Source organism: Macrobrachium nipponense, chromosome 24 (assembly GCF_015104395.2).
Source record: "Macrobrachium nipponense isolate FS-2020 chromosome 24, ASM1510439v2, whole genome shotgun sequence".
NCBI classification, from domain to species: domain Eukaryota; kingdom Metazoa; phylum Arthropoda; class Malacostraca; order Decapoda; family Palaemonidae; genus Macrobrachium; species Macrobrachium nipponense.
In genome coordinates, this window is record NC_061091.1 from 5219622 (window position 1) to 5237547 (window position 17926).

The 17926-nt window shown below is 36.7% G+C and overlaps 1 protein-coding gene across 3 annotated transcripts in view; it reads left to right on the forward strand.

Annotated features, from left to right (window-relative positions):
- LOC135205244 (polyamine-transporting ATPase 13A3-like) overlaps positions 1-17926 on the forward strand; it is a 45487-nt gene that overhangs the window by 1008 nt on the left and 26553 nt on the right. For all 3 annotated transcript variants that reach the window (XM_064235603.1, XM_064235596.1, XM_064235609.1), the window contains exons 2-5: positions 9608-9705; positions 9959-10122; positions 11891-12037; positions 16770-16919. In XM_064235603.1, coding sequence (XP_064091673.1) covers positions 9645-9705; positions 9959-10122; positions 11891-12037; positions 16770-16919 — 522 coding nt within the window. In that variant the 5' untranslated portion in view covers positions 9608-9644. The remainder of the gene's footprint in view (positions 1-9607; positions 9706-9958; positions 10123-11890; positions 12038-16769; positions 16920-17926) is intronic.

Genomic DNA, 17926 nt, shown 5'->3' on the forward strand with positions numbered 1-17926 from the left:
TGAGTGCGAGAAACTTTTTCTGGTATGACTTATGAGGAGATAGTCTTGTGAACCCTACATTTTCTTACACAAGTACGGAATACAATGATAGAGTTTGTCTTCATCGATAGTACCAATGTACCGACGTCTTTGCCATAAGGGCGACAATTATTATTATCATAGTATTAATTATTATTATTATAAATCTGTTTAACCAGTACAATTAAGAAAGTTGAACGGCTAGACGGAAAAGACCAAATTAATGCAGAAGGGAACCATTGCAAACATGCTTGAATTTTCACCAAGCTATGCACACGGCAGAACAACACCGCCACCCCCAACCCCCACAACCAACCCCACCTTGGCGAGAGAGAAAAAGGGGGTGGCGGGTGGGGAGGGTTGGAGATAATATATTCGAAGCTAGCTGATAAGGTCTCTGCTAGTGCTACCCATGGCTACATGTGCCGATGTTTAAAGGAATGTTTCACGTTGCAGTACTTGAAATATTTAAGCTTACTAAAATAATACAATCAACAATTAGCAATAGGCGTATGAGAGAGAGAGAGAGAGAGAGAGAGAGAGAGAGAGAGAGAGAGCTTTAATCTCAAGCCATGAGTAACACCCAAAGATGCACCAATGAAATCCCATTCTCTTCCTTTAATCAGAACATTAATTCTTAAGCGAGGTCTTCGGGATGATTATAGTGTTATAGAGTAAAAAGGAAAAGTGGAGAAAATTCCAAAGCCATGGGGTGAAAGGCAAGAAAAGCAAGCAAGAAATTGCGAGTTGAATTGAATTGAGCTGAGTATAGAACTTAGGCTAAAGGCCAAGCACTGGGACATATGAGATCATTCAGCGCCGAAACGGAGACTGACAGTAAGATGTTCGAAAGGTAAGAGGTTTTCCTTTAGAGAGAGCTTTTTTTTTTTCTTCTTTGAACAATGATTTATCACCTCGAAACTCCTATGCAAATTCAGAGTAGTAATTTACTTTCATCTTCCATTGCACAAATGGAGGATGAAAGTAAATTTCTGAATTTGCACAGGAGTTTCGAGGTGACAAATCCTTGTTCAAAGAAAAAAAACTGTCTCTTTAAAGGAAAACTTGTTTACCGTCAGTCTCCGTTTCGGCGCTGAATGACCTTATATGTCCCAGTGCTTGACCTTTGGCCTAAGTTCTATACTCAGAGGAACCTGATGAGGAGTACACGGAGAAATAAGTGGAAACTGTCTGAAAAGGTGGCGACCTTGGTTAAATTCTGGGGTCTCAGTTTAGTATATTGTTTGTTTGTTTGTATGGTGTTTTGACGTTGCATGGAACCAGTATGGTTATTCAGCAACGGGACCAACGGCTTTACGTGACTTCCGAACCACGTCGAGAGTGATGAACTTCTATCACCAGAAATACACATCTCACTCCTCAGTGGAATGGCCGAGAATCGAACCCGTGACCACCGAGGTGAGAAGCAACCACCAAACCAACCACGCCACTGAGGCGCTTTCAGTTTAGTATAACCTGATCAGAAAAGACAGCTGACGTTAACCGAAATCTGTAAACTCCCCAGATCAAAGACGACGGGTAATGAAGGCCACTCCAAGATCAGGTGTGAACAGAGAGTCATGCCATTGAAAGTAAGGTTAAATGGAGAGATATGAGATGTGTCACTGATATATCATGATCAAATGAAATAGGCTGTAGGTCACTGATATAGAGGGTACAGAACAAACCCAGAGGTATGTCACATAAACTTGGAAGAGAACAGATACTGCACGATTAAATAAAAACAAGTTTGGCCAGCAGAGCCTTACAGCGCCTCAGCGGGCGTGGTTGGTATGGTATTAGCTTCCACCTCGGTGGTCGCGGGTTCGATTCTCGGCCATTCCATTGAGGTGTGAGAGATGTGTATTTCTGGTGATAGAAGTTCATCACTCTCGACGTGGTTCGGAAGTCACGTAAAGCCGTTGGTCCCGTTTCTGAATAACCACTGGTTCCATGCAACGTAAAAGCACCATACAAACAAACAAAGCAAAGCCTTACTGGCAGTGTTGACAAGTAAAAACTCAAGCTATTAGGGTAGCACTAGCAAACATGGAGAGGGATTCGTTGACACACAAGAAACAAGAGATGACTTTCCATTATTGAAGCATGTAATAAATCCACCTGAACAGGAGACACAGACAAAGATGGGTTTCACAGTTTTTAGAACATTTCATCAACAGGGACTTTTTTTTTTCTTTTTTTGCGGAGGGGGTAAAATACCAATATCCTCAGCTTTTTCTTCTTCTAGTATGGAAAACCTCTAACAATGACACCAAGGACAATTGGAAAGAAGCTTGAACAACAACAGCAGGATATGGCAGGTATGACAAATGCACTTGCTCCTGAAATGTAAGGTGGTAAAGTAGAGCTAATAGAACAATGCTACTTCTTCCTTCAGTTCTGGGCTAGTTAGTAGACAGCATTAATCTTCTTATCACATGACTCTCTTATGAAAAGGCAAGACTGTCATAAAAATGGTATGCTTCACCTATTCTGGTGATGCAGAGCCCCAGTGCTTAATGTCAAGATTCAACTGGTAGGAACTCTGGCCAAGATAGCAGAAAAGAAGACATAGGTCTACTAGTACTATTATCATTACTTTCCATACTATGCTTACATTTTGGAGCAAGACTGAAAAGTCATTCGCTTGATAGAAAGCTTATTTGTGATATGAAAAGTGAAAAAAAGGAAAATGAAAGAAAATAATTATTAATCAGAACAGATGGCCCAAACAATTTCAACTTCCTACATATGCATTGCAGAAGCATTTAACATTTGATTAACTAATTGCTGTCTCTTACAGTCAACATTCGTTATTCTCTTCCTAAATCTGTTTTCCTTGAATACTATAGTAACCTACTTTCGGAGCTTCGTTCCTTCTTCTAATACCCCTACCATCTCTTGCTTCTGTCAGCCTAGATACGGCCATCTCGCCCATCCTGTGTGATAAAATTCAAAGGATTACTTCGACCTCGAAAATGGGAGCTCTTTTCTTTTGATATACTCCGCTTCATCTTTCTCTCTGCAGTCATGGCGCCAGACAACTGATAATCATTGAGTTGCTATCTTTCGCTCTCCTACGTTCTCCTCTCAACAATGATGGGTTCCATTCTGCCCAAGCGAAGCTCAAGATTAGGAAAATTTTAAGGAAATGACACGACGCTCCTATTTCCTATTCTGCAGGAGCTATGTTACGAGAAAACACTAAAAGACAGTTATAAAATATATAAAAGCACCTTATTTTGTAAACGTACAAAGGCCCGCCAGGGGTGGGGGTGGGGGGAATCATCCCAGTGGAGGGGGCTATGCATAAAAACCAAACAAAGTGAATGTGACTGTTGTCATGAGGCAACCGGACGATCTCTGCATAACTACGCGAATTACGTCACGAACGCGAAGGAATTCCAAGCTGGCTGAATAATACACCTGCACGCCAAGTAAAGGACTGCATTCAGCATTGCGTGCATTCAGAAGAGAAAGGGGCAGTTTTCGAATCACCGCCGTAACAAGGAAGTGGTCAATGAGAACTCTTGATTAGCGCTGAAGGCAACCAACCTACCCCATTCATTCCGTGCTCCATATTCGACAATCGTCGGGCGGTTTATTGTGTCCCGCTGGTGCCTAGCAGAGGGACAGGGGGGTGCACCAGCAGATAAACGGGGGCTGCTCTGCTGTACTGACGTCATGGCAGTTTTCCGCAACAGTTTTGGTTTGTTTTGGTTACGTAAAAATGTACAAAACAATTATAATTCCTATTCAAAATATGAAGGAATCTATATAAACAAGACCAAAAGCCCACCACAAAAGGATAGCTCATATACGAACATTGAGTCACCTATTTTTTCGTAAGCTATCTTTTCAAGATAGCGCATCCAAGAGTCCGTTTTTATCTAATCGTTATCACAACATTTAATTCACAGTGTTTCACTTGCATACAATTTTACACTTTCATACAATACGATGGAGGTCCACGAACACCAATAAAGAACACTGACGATTTAATAGCAACTTCCAAACAATTGACAAACTGAGAAAGTTAATATTATATTATTACAAATTAGGTAGCACTGAGAAAACCGGAACATGAACATAATCCACCTAAAACAAACAAATGAACAGTATAAGAGTAAACACGCACAGACCAATAAAACAACCAGATAATAAATACACAAGCTTGAAGAGTTCTCTTAAGTTCCACTGCACTCCATCGTGGCGAACATGTTGTGGGTCTAACACAGTGACCTACTTCAGATGTAGGCCTAGGTTCATCTTCAATAGTTCGATTAGATTATACGCACAAAAAAGGTGAAAATGGGCTTGATGTTAGTGATTACACAAGAGACTAACTTATTTAAGCTCAAGTACCGATAATTACCATTACGTGAACGCTGTAGACATGTACTAGATACGTAATATCTTTGTTCAACAACATGCGTTTTCTTGTTGTTACCCTTTTGGTTTGTAAAGCATGTCTTCCGGAACGATGTGTACATGTCTTTATACGTTTATGCGTACTACACCTTTCGCCTACATCAGGGGTCACCCACTAGAGAAGCCATTGGTTTAGAATTCAGATTCATAAAACTGTAGTTCTGTCCAAGCAGCAATTGACAAAAGTGGCCTTAGAAACTATATATATCTCATTTAAAAAATCAATAAACCCGATACCTATAACATGCTTTTAAAACTGAATGAATTTAACCAAATACTGGTTTATGAGTGTAACATTATCTTTGTTTTAAATGGGTAAACAGAGTCTTGAAGGAGCCGCAGGTTGGCGACCCTTGGCCTAGATAGCCAAGTACCGAAAAGTCCTCCATGACAGACACCGCTGTTATAGCGTTCCCTCCATCCTCTTGGTCTGACGTAACTGTAAACGGATTTATGTACTCTGAAGCCACCTGCTAATCATATATATCTTTACCCAATGCCCCTACGGTTCGAGTTCCATTCGAGTGCAGAAAACCGGACTACGGAACTCATTTTTTTATATACAAATATCAGCGAATAAGGGCACGATAAATTTCTATTACAGCTTAGAGACTGACAAAAAATAGGGCTTGTTTACGAATGCTTGAATCTACACCTAACATAATACAAGAGGAGGCCATAAAGTCATAAGATAACGGGAAGACACAACGAGAATTGAAATGGAATGGAATATAGAGTTTAGGCCAAGCAATGGGACCTTTGAGGTCATTCAGGGCTGAAAGGGAAATTGAGTAGGTATAGGCTTGAAAGGTATGTTAGGTATGTAACAGGAGGAAAACCTAGCAGCTGAACTATGGAGTAATTGTAAGGGGATGGGAGAAAGATAATATGAAAGGAGGTACAGTTAAAGGAACGAAAGGGGTTGCAGCTAAGGGCCGAAGAAGAACAAGAATTAGAAAGCTGGAATAACTATGTAGTGGAACGAGGACTATATATATGGTCTTGTCTCTATAAAGAGGGATATGCAACCAATAGTTAAAAATACAGATTTACTGCCTAGCAAGTTTCAACTTAATATAATGAAAAAGTAAATAAAAATAAAAGCCATCAGCAATAAAAGAGTAGAGGAGATGATTGTATAAACGTTACTTCATAGTTGAAGAGTTCAAGATAACGATATCGGTATATATAAAAAATACCTTGCAGAGTGCTTGAAGGAATGGAGATAAGGATCGCCCCGCCATGCAGTTTATCAAGAATTTTTCGTATCTGTCAAAAGCTTCATAACTCTTACCGATGTCTTGTGGGACAGGCTTTACATGCAAACAATATGGCTTTAATTAATATCTTGTGATAAGGACGAATCTCAGATTCTCTGTGTGAATGGAAAATGCTCATGAAGTCATTTCAAATACAGCCTTTTTCACAAACGACTTGGCTAAACGGGACATAGTACCTACTACCTACATAGGCTAGTACTAGTCCACGGAAAGCATAACAGTTGTAAGCTGACATTCAAGTTTCAAACATCCGAACGTGCATCTACCACACACCTTACCACCGTTTTTCCACACACACACACATACACACACAACACACACACACGGAGCAAATGAGGTTACAGTGATGTGGACAACACACAGAGGAAAGGGGTGCATGTAGCCATATTCAAACCTCTTGTGCTTCCTCACAATCCCCTCATTTATCCCTGGAGTTGACCAAGTTGATGGCTTTACATAGATGCCTTGGCCACAGAGTGGTTCCATAGAGGTATTGACCTTCCAATTCTCACTAATTATCTTAGGAGAAGGCTGTTAGGCTCACGTCCTATAACACTACCTGAAGACTCTATAACTCCACAGAATTCTCTATACATCTCATACACTCCTTTCAGTTTTGTAATATTGTCAATGTCATTTTTCCTAAAATAGTGTGCTGAGTGTGAATAAAGGAAATCAGGTTAGGCTGTCAGCATAAATTATTCCTCGTCTAATATCTAGCATGACATACAGAGCACTGAAAAGGTAAGGAAAAAAAATCAGTAGTAAACAGGTGAAAGACTGGATTAGTATCTAACGAGATAGTTGGCCAAGTAAAACTAATTAATAACAGGGTTGTGAAAAGTCGGGGTGGGGAGGAGCAGAGAACCCAGCAGGGGCTAGAATGATGAAGTTCAAGATAATGGAACTACTATCCAGGAAGCCGGAGAGTAAGTGAGACGTAGATTCTGCTGATTAGCCTTGAGTAAATGTGCTTGTTCTCTCTGGGACCAATTATCCCTCTTGGAGGAATAACGTAACCCCTTTCATTTCTTTTACTGTACTTCCACTCACGTTCTCTTTCTTCCATCTTGCTATCTAACCCCTCTAAAATTTGTTTAATCCCGCAACTGCTTTGAGGTTTTCCTTCTGTTACACCTTTCAAAACTTATTCTATTCCCAATTTCCGTTTCAGCATCGAATGACCTCATTGATTCCAGCGCTTGGTTGACCTAGATTGTATGTTCCATCACACTCATTATATATAATTACTGTGTTTAGCCTAAGCCTACGGCGACAAAAAATTATCAAAGGTTTGCCTTCCAATATGAATACAACCCCCCTACATCAAAATAAAGCATCATAAGTAACGTACTATTAATCATCTTTGCATTACCTTGTCCATCAGCTAACTACATAAAATTAATTTGTTTGAATTGTCGTTCCGATCATAATACTAAGGTAGAGAATAATAAAAAATTTAACTCACTGGTCCAGGAAGAACAAGTCTCGATCCTTCTTACAGGACTTCCACAAAATCGTTGAATACCTATACTCTGCACTTTCAGACCTTTGAAATTGTTCTCAAATTCTGACAATAGCTAATACCTGAATTCACCATTGAAATTATTCTCAAATTCTTGCAATAATACTTGAATTCACAACACCTCAATGCACTTAAATACTACTTAAATATTACAGATTTCTTAATCGTTCTGAGGCCGTCCGTCAAGTGTCAAGTATCACAAGGAAACATAAGAGGGAAGCGAAACCGTTACAGTAAACTCAGGTTAGGTTTAGGGAAATGCTCTATTTTGAACGCCATTGTTGTCGCATTTCTTGGTCGTTACTGCTTCCGACAGACATTCATTACCTTGAATTCGTACGTATACTTAAGTATTTAATCTCGGACATGATTTTGAAAGTCTAAAAATATAACCTTATTTTTCTACTCGTTGTAAATCCAAGTTTCCCAAAGATTCAGAGTAAACATTGCGAAGTCATCCTGCTTCAGAATCCTCGTATTTCGTAGTTACCGGCCAATGTAATTACATTTCATTCAGTTATGAATTTTTGGGTGCATATACCGATGGTTACAGACATTCATAGACGTTATAACGATACCATGAAGCGTCGGGTTGCTTCTAGACGCCAGGAACTTGCAAATTTATGGAGGGCGAGAAGAGGGTTTCCAGCAATTCTTTTAACATCGTTATCTTTTTGGGAACAGGCTTATTCGGACCTTGGCTGATTCGGACCATGTACTGGCTCATTCGGACCTTTATCCAGCCTCATTCGGACCTTCATATGATTGGCCGATTTTTCTACGCAGTTTTACCTCTGATCAAGAATTTTAAGTAATATTTATTCGGACGACTGTTATCCACCCCCAGGGGCTCGTACTAAACACGGCGAAATACATTTGACGCCCCAATTCCTGGTGGCTATCGGATTCGCGGGGACGAACGATACGGAATGCTTATATAGAAATACCCATTGCTATAATATAAAATTATTAGTATGGGTCCGAATCAGCCTAGCAAATGGTCCGAATCAGCCAAGATTAAGGTCCGAATCAGCCTGCATCCATAATTTCACGGGTTCTCTGTTCAGTTTCACACGTTCCTCCAGCTTTGCTCATCTATAGCTGAAGAGCTGATCAGTTCATTTTTGGTCAATGGCCATTTTATTACAAATATATAGAATTATAATAACCATTGTGGTAACTTCGTTACAGAGTTTGAAGTATCCAGGTATATAGATTCTTCTAACTCAACAGCGTCACAATTATGAACTTGTTGCATACGTTGTAAAAGCAACACAAGGTGTATATACCTAGGTGTGTTAATTATTGATGTGTACTTATATTTACGATGAATTGTATTAATCCAGTGATATTAGAAACCAATAGCATGGGTTGAGTGTTGAACCAAAAACTTTATTTATAAGTGACACTTGCAGAATTTTAAAGACATTCATGTGTGCGTTCCCACTTAATTGAAATATAGCATTGGCGTTTTAATCTTAGTAGAGTGTTTAGTCTTCTGGATAAAACCTGGATTAATCCTTTATAGGCTAATCGTAGATAACACGGTTTTACCTGTTCTGTTGGGATGAAATTGGATAAACAGTCAAAATGGTAGTGTTGATGGTAATTTAGAAAGAAAGTATTTATGCAAAGTTAGGTCCACTTTTTCATACACAAGTCGGGCCAACAGGCCTAGAGGTGAGGTGTAAAGGCATTAATTAATTATAAAATAGAATACGGTACTTCTCACGAACTGACACTTGACAAGGGTGACAGCGGCCCTTCATCTTGGTCCTATTTTGGAATGAATGCTCTCTCACGCCCGCAGGGATGTAGTTTGATGATGCAATAATGATGAGATTATTTGAGTTATTAACTCGAGATGTTGTGATAAGTTGAGGAATCCTGGAATGTATTGTGGCAGTGGGTTGTTTAACAATCTACCTTTTAACTTGACAATCACTTTCTAATGACTGTTAACCGATCTGTTTCCTTAACCTGTAGTTGCCATTAGCCCTGGTAACACTATACTATTAAATGCAAAACACGAGCCAGAGAACATGTCGCACCTTCTGTTAATAGTGACTACAATTAGGCCTAGACGACCAGACCTATTTTGAAGTGAAGTTTATGCGGATTCCAGCCTGCTTTATTTATGACTGCTTCAAACGGTCGTTACGACTGGTTAGGCAGTTGTTTCAAACAAGTGCAACTATTATATACATTCATACACTAGGCTTTCCGACCAAGATCTTTTTCTTGTTAAAGGGTAAAGAATGTTTGTGTGCTTTTTAAAATTTTTTAGAATATATTTTATATGCAGGACAAAAAGGACAAGCGTTCTCGCATATAGCTTCTTTCTGTTCTCCAGAAGACTTCAGGTCGATGATCCCAAATAACCGATCAGGATGTGGCGTTCCAAAGCAGTTGCAGATCGACTTAATCTTGGAACTAAAGATGAAATGGCAAGTTGACGTTAGTCTTTCTCGTTTAAAATAAGATCGAAATTTGCTTTAACATTTGGCAAATACTCCATCACCTCATGCTCTCATCCAAAATGCATAGTTACATCCTTGAATATACATATCGCGCTTAAAATTTTATAAAGTTTTTCTTCTTCTCTCAGAAATTTACAAAGTCAAATTCTAATGTTTTTTCCTATAGAAAGATGCATTTTTCCAGTAAAATCTGACCCTGATTGTGTCAATATCCTTTCAGGAAGTAACTGGTTACAAGCCCAATAAGGGGAAGTTAGCTCTCACGGTGATCCTAACCATTCTCTCTGGCGGCTTGATGCTCATCCCCTTGACGTGGCGCCCTTCCATCAAGCTCGCCCTGACGCACAAAAGATGCCCTTTGAAGGAAGCGAAGAAACTTCTTCTCAAGGTAAGTTTGGTTCGGTGTTTATTTCTCCTTTTTTTAAATGTTTAACAAGGCTTGGCAGCTGCTTTAATATACTGTTAATAGGACATTGTATGCTTATCGCTGTCATTGCGTGACTGTGGGACAAATGCGTTTGTGGGCGCAGGGGCGTGGGCTCTCCTGGCGTTTGTAATTGAGTTTCATTTGTTTTTTTTCCAGCGCAAAATGTGTCACCCTCTCATCACAGTAACACATTTTTTAAAAATAAGTTAAAACTATAGAAAGCAATCTTGATATACCTTCTCCTTGACCAATAGATGACTGTGATGGAAGAGGTAAAACTATAGTCATATCTATGACTATAGTACGCATACTTCAGACATGGTAGACCTAACTAAAGCTACATTGCTGTGGCCCTAGAGCTTACTGAAAGCTAACAGTGCCCATCTAATGGTACCATTCGAAAGTTAAAATAGGTTTTGGTCCTACAGTATTATTTATAGCTGAGCTCTTATACATTTGCCTTTTGAATGGGAAAATGTGTGTGTGTGTGTGTGCAATGTCTTGTGTGTGAGTGTGTTTAGGAGACGTACTTTTCATGAATATAAACTCAGATTTACCTTGATGCATAATGACTGTATGAATGCTAGATAAATAAAGATAAATAATGGGAAGGCTATATATTATCTTATCAATACTTCATCAAGGGGTCTTATCGGTATAGTATTTAGGTCCCGGTCACCAGCAAAGTCTTGTAACCAAAATACAAATAATTTACAACCGCTGTAATGTATGCGCCGTTTATGCTGTGTTGAAGATGCTAGGGTAGCTACATGATGTTGCTAATGTGGTATATTTGATTTCTGAAGGAAGAAAGTAGCTGAATATGAGGTCTCTAATGTACGGGGGGTGGGGGGAAGCGGGGGGGACGGTTTGAAGATGTATGTTAAGTCAGTGAAAGGAGTTTCTCTGCCCTAATCCATTGTCATTCGAGGCGAGTTGAGAGCCCCTTTTGATGGATGAGCAGCTCATAGGAGTGGCCGAGCATTTCTGTTAGCTTGGTGACACTGTATATATAGATTGGGAAGCAAGAATCGAGGGAGCAGGAAGGAAAAGAGTAGACTTATCATGAATGAAATGGAAAAAGAGATAGGTAGATTACTGTTGGATAAAAAAAGGCGTGTGCTACTTTATGACATACTTTATGCAGTAGAAACGTGGGCTCTGATAAGGTCAAAGAAGATTTTGAAGAGGTGTCCCATAGAATGTCAAGATTCATGGCTTTGTTAGAGTAGAAAATTCGGGCTGTCAAGGGAGAGAAACACGAGAACAATAGAGCATAAAATAAAAGCAAAAATACGTAAGAAAACCACCTGGAAAAAGATGAAGACTGCAAAGTAGAACATGTCATGCAAAGTAGAACATGTCAAGTACTCGAGTCCTAGATAAGAAGAGATGACATTGATATTTGGACGAAGAGGCATACGTTGTTGGCAAAACCAGGCATTCAGCGCAAGGCATTGGTGTTAGGGAAGGCCATTATGAAATAACTATGGCCAAAGAGGGATGTCATGTTAATTGTCCAAAGCCTCATTACGTAGGGATTACAGAAATTGGGTAACATGTGAGGCAAGTCTTCTCATTGACTTGTTCTGTAGGCCCAGGCTACAAAGGGCCATTAAGTTTCCAGTCCTATTGACCGTAGATATGAAAAAGAAAGGGTTGGTGATTGGGGCTGAGAAGAACCCCTGACATATTCCTTTAACTTCCTGCCGGATTTTTCCCTTTCCAGGATATATATCACCAGCTGTGGGAGGAAGACGTGACCGAGGAGGACGTTCCCAACAAAGAAACGAAGCGATACGTGAGGAGGACCTATTTTATCAACAAGAAAATCAAATACACCTGGGATGACATCACCTGCTCGTATAATCGACTAAGTAAATATATATAAATATATATATATAATATATATAATAGTATATATATATATTATATATAAATTTTATATTTATATATATATATTATGGTATATATTATTATATATATATATATTATGATATATTATATATATAATTTATATTATATATATATATATATATATTATATATTATATTATAGTATATATATATATAATATATATATAATATATATATATATATAATCTATATATATATATATATATATGTATATAAATAATATATTTTATATATAATTATATATATATAGTATTATAGATTATTTATATATATTATATATGTATATATATATATATAATATATATAATATATATATATATTTATTAATTATATATATATATATATAATATTTTATAATATATTTATTATATATATACATATATTATATATATATATATATATATATATATATATAATATTTTATATATAGATATATATATATATATTATATGTATATATATATATTTTATATATAGTATTATATATATATAGATATATATATATATATATTTTATATATCATATATATCTAATAAAAGGAGCCCATAAAAACACCAAAATGTAGAGAGAAAAGTACTATATTTCAGAGACTGCTGTCTCTCTCTTCAGGTATATGAATGAGAAAAGTTTACAGAAAAGGTGGTATTTATACCAAGAGATTCGTCCACAAGTAAGCCAATTTAGGTCACCCCCGCTGATAATCTTCCTTTAATCTTCTTAAGCGTTGGTTGAATGAACACTGCATCGACGATATCTGATATCCAATTCCCTTTTGAGATGTTCATTACCTGCTTCTCTTTTATTAAGGCCGATTCCATCATTTGACTCTTGTACCGACAGTTGCTGCTATAAATTACACGTGACATATTCCAGTTTATTCTATGGTTATGTTCATTTATATGGTTAAAAATAGCAGAGTTCTGTTGTCCATACCTAACTGACCGTTTGTGTTGTATTAATCTCTGGGGAAGTGATTTACCTGTAAATCCGATGTAAGATTGGTCACAGTCCTGGCATGGGATCTCATATACCCCAGAGTCTTTGGGAGATGTCTTTTGTTGGACGTTAATCAGGGATTTGGCTAAGGTATTTGGGTAGGTAAATGCAAAAGGGTTGGATTTCCCAAGGGTGTGAGTTACTCTCTTAATCGTCTCCAGGTGGGGAATTTTTATTTTATTGTTGGGTGTGTCTCTGGTCTTGTCTTTAGGGGGTCGGTAGAAAATTACGTTTGCTTTTTGAATTGCTTTCTCAATTATATGGTCAGGATACTTTAAAGATGAAAGTTGCTTGCGAATTAGTTCAAATTCTTTTTCCAGGAAATCTGGGGAACAAATTCGTAAGGCTCTTAAGAATAGGTTGCTAGCTACACCTATCTTGATAGTATTGTCATGATAGCTAAAGTAGTGAATATATGAAAGTGAGAACGTTGGTTTTCTGTATATGGTAAATTTGTATTCTGTCGTGTCTCTGATTATTAAAACATCAAGAAAAGGAATTTTGTTGTCTGTTTCCCATTCAACTTTAAATTTGATGCTGGGCACTAATGCGTTTAATTTTGAGAAGAATTCATTAAAATTACCCCACTTATTATCCCAAAATGTTAGTATGTCATCCACGTATCTCATCCACAGCATGTTTTTGGGTTTTATTGCATTTATTACTGTAGTTTCAAAGTATTCCATGTACAGATTGGCTAAAATAGGACTTAAAGGACTACCCATACTACACCCGAATTTTTGCTTGTAGAATGATTCCCTGAATGAAAATACGTTATTAGATGCACATAATTCAACTAACTTTATTATTTTGTCAAGTGCCAAAGGGAAATGATCTGAATAGGGGGATAATTTTTCCCTTAAAAACTTTTAAGCCTTGACGTAGACTCCCTATTCACAAAAGTACCAGTACAGGACGTTCTTCAGTTTTTAAGGGAAAAATTATCCCCCTATTCAGATCATTTCCCTTTGGCACTTGACAAAATAATAAAGTTAGTTGAATTATGTGCATCTAATAACGTATTTTCATTCAGGGAATCATTCTACAAGCAAAAATTCGGGTGTAGTATGGGTAGTCCTTTAAGTCCTATTTTAGCCAATCTGTACATGGAATACTTTGAAACTACAGTAATAAATGCAATAAAACCCAAAAACATGCTGTGGATGAGATACGTGGATGACATACTAACATTTTGGGATAATAAGTGGGGTAATTTTAATGAATTCTTCTCAAAATTAAACGCATTAGTGCCCAGCATCAAATTTAAAGTTGAATGGGAAACAGACAACAAAATTCCTTTTCTTGATGTTTTAATAATCAGAGACACGACAGAATACAAATTTACCATATACAGAAAACCAACGTTCTCACTTTCATATATTCACTACTTTAGCTATCATGACAATACTATCAAGATAGGTGTAGCTAGCAACCTATTCTTTAGAGCCTTACGAATTTGTTCCCCAGATTTCCTGGAAAAAGAATTTGAACTAATTCGCAAGCAACTTTCATCTTTAAAGTATCCTGACCATATAATTGAGAAAGCAATTCAAAAAGCAAACGTAATTTTCTACCGACCCCCTAAAGACAAGACCAGAGACACACCCAACAATAAAATAAAAATTCCCCACCTGGAGACGATTAAGAGAGTAACTCACACCCTTGGGAAATCCAACCCTTTTGCATTTACCTACCCAAATACCTTAGCCAAATCCCTGATTAACGTCCAACAAAAGACATCTCCCAAAGACTCTGGGGTATATGAGATCCCATGCCAGGACTGTGACCAATCTTACATCGGATTTACAGGTAAATCACTTCCCCAGAGATTAATACAACACAAACGGTCAGTTAGGTATGGACAACAGAACTCTGCTATTTTTAACCATATAAATGAACATAACCATAGAATAAACTGGAATATGTCACGTGTAATTTATAGCAGCAACTGTCGGTACAAGAGTCAAATGATGGAATCGGCCTTAATAAAAGAGAAGCAGGTAATGAACATCTCAAAAGGGAATTGGATATCAGATATCGTCGATGCAGTGTTCATTCAACCAACGCTTAAGAAGATTAAAGGAAGATTATCAGCGGGGGTGACCTAAATTGGCTTGCTTGTGGACGAATCTCTTGGTATAAATACCACCTTTTCTGTAAACTTTTCTCATTCATATACCTGAAGAGAGAGACAGCAGTCTCTGAAATATAGTACTTTTCTCTCTACATTTTGGTGTTTTTATGGGCTCCTTTTATTAGATGGAATTCTGTTGTTACAGAACATTTTTACCAGTCATATATATATATATATATATATATATATATATATATATATATATATATATATATATCTAATAAAAGGAGCCCATAAAAACTCCAAAATATTAGATGGAATTCTATTGTAACAAAATATTTTTACCAGTCATATATATATATATATATATATATATATATATATATATATATATATATATATATATATATATATATATATATATATATACACATAAATATATTACTGTGTGTTATTTGGGGGAAATTTGTATATTTGTTGTTATTTTTTCTGAGAAATATTCACAAATTCCTGTTTTTTTAAATTAATTTAATCATAAAATGCACTTTTTGTGATAAAACTATTTAAAAATCCATATGTAAACTTTTATGGTGGATTTTCTTGAGTTTTAACTAACTAAATAGGCAGTTTTAAGCATTTTTTTAGGGTATCAACTATTCGCGGCATCCACCATGAATACGGGGAACTATATATATATATATATATATATATATATATATATATATATATATATATATATATATATATATATATATATATATATAGTTCCCGTATTCATTGGGGATGAATACGGGGAACTATATATATATATACATATATATATATAGTTCCCTGTATATATATATATATAGTTTTGAATGTTGGTAAACTTTAATCTTGATTTACTCATTTTTTTTAAAAAGTGGCTAAAGTAAGTTATAGCGGTGGACGCCTCATATGTTTTTCTACTGCATATACTATAGTATATCTATCTATATATATATATATATATATATATATATATATATATATATATATATATATATTATATAGTTCCCCGTATTCAGGGGGATGCCGCGAATAGTTGATACCCTAACAAAAATGCTTAAAACTGCCTATTTAGTTAGTTAAAACTCAAGAAAATCCACCATAAAAGTTTACATATGGATTTTTAAATATTTTTATCACAAAAAGTGCATTTTATGATTAAATTAATTTAAAAAAAACAGGAATTTGTGAATATTTCTCAGAAAAAAAAAAAAACAAAAAAAAAAAAATATATATATATATATATATATATATATATATATATATATTATATATATATATATATATATATAGATAGATAGATATACTATAGTATATGCAGTAGAACAACATATGAGGCGTCCACCGCTATAACTTACTTTAGCCACTTTTTAAAAAAATTAGTAAATCAAGATTAAAGTTTACCAACATTCAAAAAGTTATATTTTGCTGAGTTTTTGAGATTAAGGAGTAATTTTTGTGTGTGAAAGCTTATAACATTCGAAAAAGGAAAGCTTGGACTTCCATTTTCTTTGACAAAATGGAAACCGGGCATTTGTGGTAAACGTCAGTTCTAGCAGTGGATGCCTCAATATAGAAAATGTTTGTGTAATTACCAGGCCCTTGGAACATTGCTCCACCTTCAGCACCTTCCACCAGATGGAGTCGGGTTTGACTGGAGATGACGTCTGTGCTCGAAAAGCCCTGTATGGAGAAAATTTCATGAAGATCGAGATCCTCTCTATCTGGCAGCTCCTTGTTGAGCAAGTAAGGATAACATGGAATTTTTTTTTTTTTACTGATTACAGAGGAATTAATGTAGGGTTAATTGGTGATTAGTTGTTTTGCTTCGTTGAATCTGTTTGAAAGACTTTGGGTAAGAAACGAATTGAGGTTTGGGATAAGTAGCTAGGCCTATATCTTAGTTTGACCAGTCAACTGAGCTGATTAGCAGCTCTTCTTAGGGCTGGCCCGAAGGATTAGATATTTTTACGTGGCTATACTCGGTTTTTTTCCATCTGTCCATCCGCCTGTGGTGTTTTGCGTATGGTAACACTGCGTCTCAGGCTTTAGATAGTTACATTCAGTTCACTTTCAACAGTAATAACAATATCTTATTTAGAATATTAACGGTGTAATTCGCATACAGTACATTATTGAAACACTTTTCAGTTGCAAATGTACACCCAGATATCCTTTTATTTATCTAAAACTTACGCATAGCGAATCTATTTAAAGCCCGGGGCACAGTGTTACCATACGCAAACACCACGGGCGGATAGACAGATGGAAAAAAACTGAAAAAAAAACAGAGTATAGGAACCAATTGTTTACCTAGCAACGGGACCTACTACAGCTTGTTGTGGGATCCGAACCACATTACATCGAGAAAATGAATTTCTACTCACCAGAAGCAAATTCCTCTGATTCCACGTTGGCAGGGAGAGGAATCGAACTCGAGACTACCGAATCGGTAGGCGTGCAGGTAACCCACTCGTCCAACGAGGAACTAGCAACTCTGGAAATTTGGCTTTGTTGGCTACATTAGCTTGTTGCAAGCAGGTTTCACTTTATAATTTTGCATTCGTATTCATCATTAACAGCCCAATATTCGAAATCTTTACAGGTTACCCTGTTGACTGGGTATATAAACTATTTTATCTAGCTTGGATGCAAATTTATCTCTTTATGGAAGAAAAGGCGCGGTTTATGTTGCATCAGATGGGCAGATGAGGGTTTCAAGTTATTCCTGGCAAAAAACTGTATTGGATCTA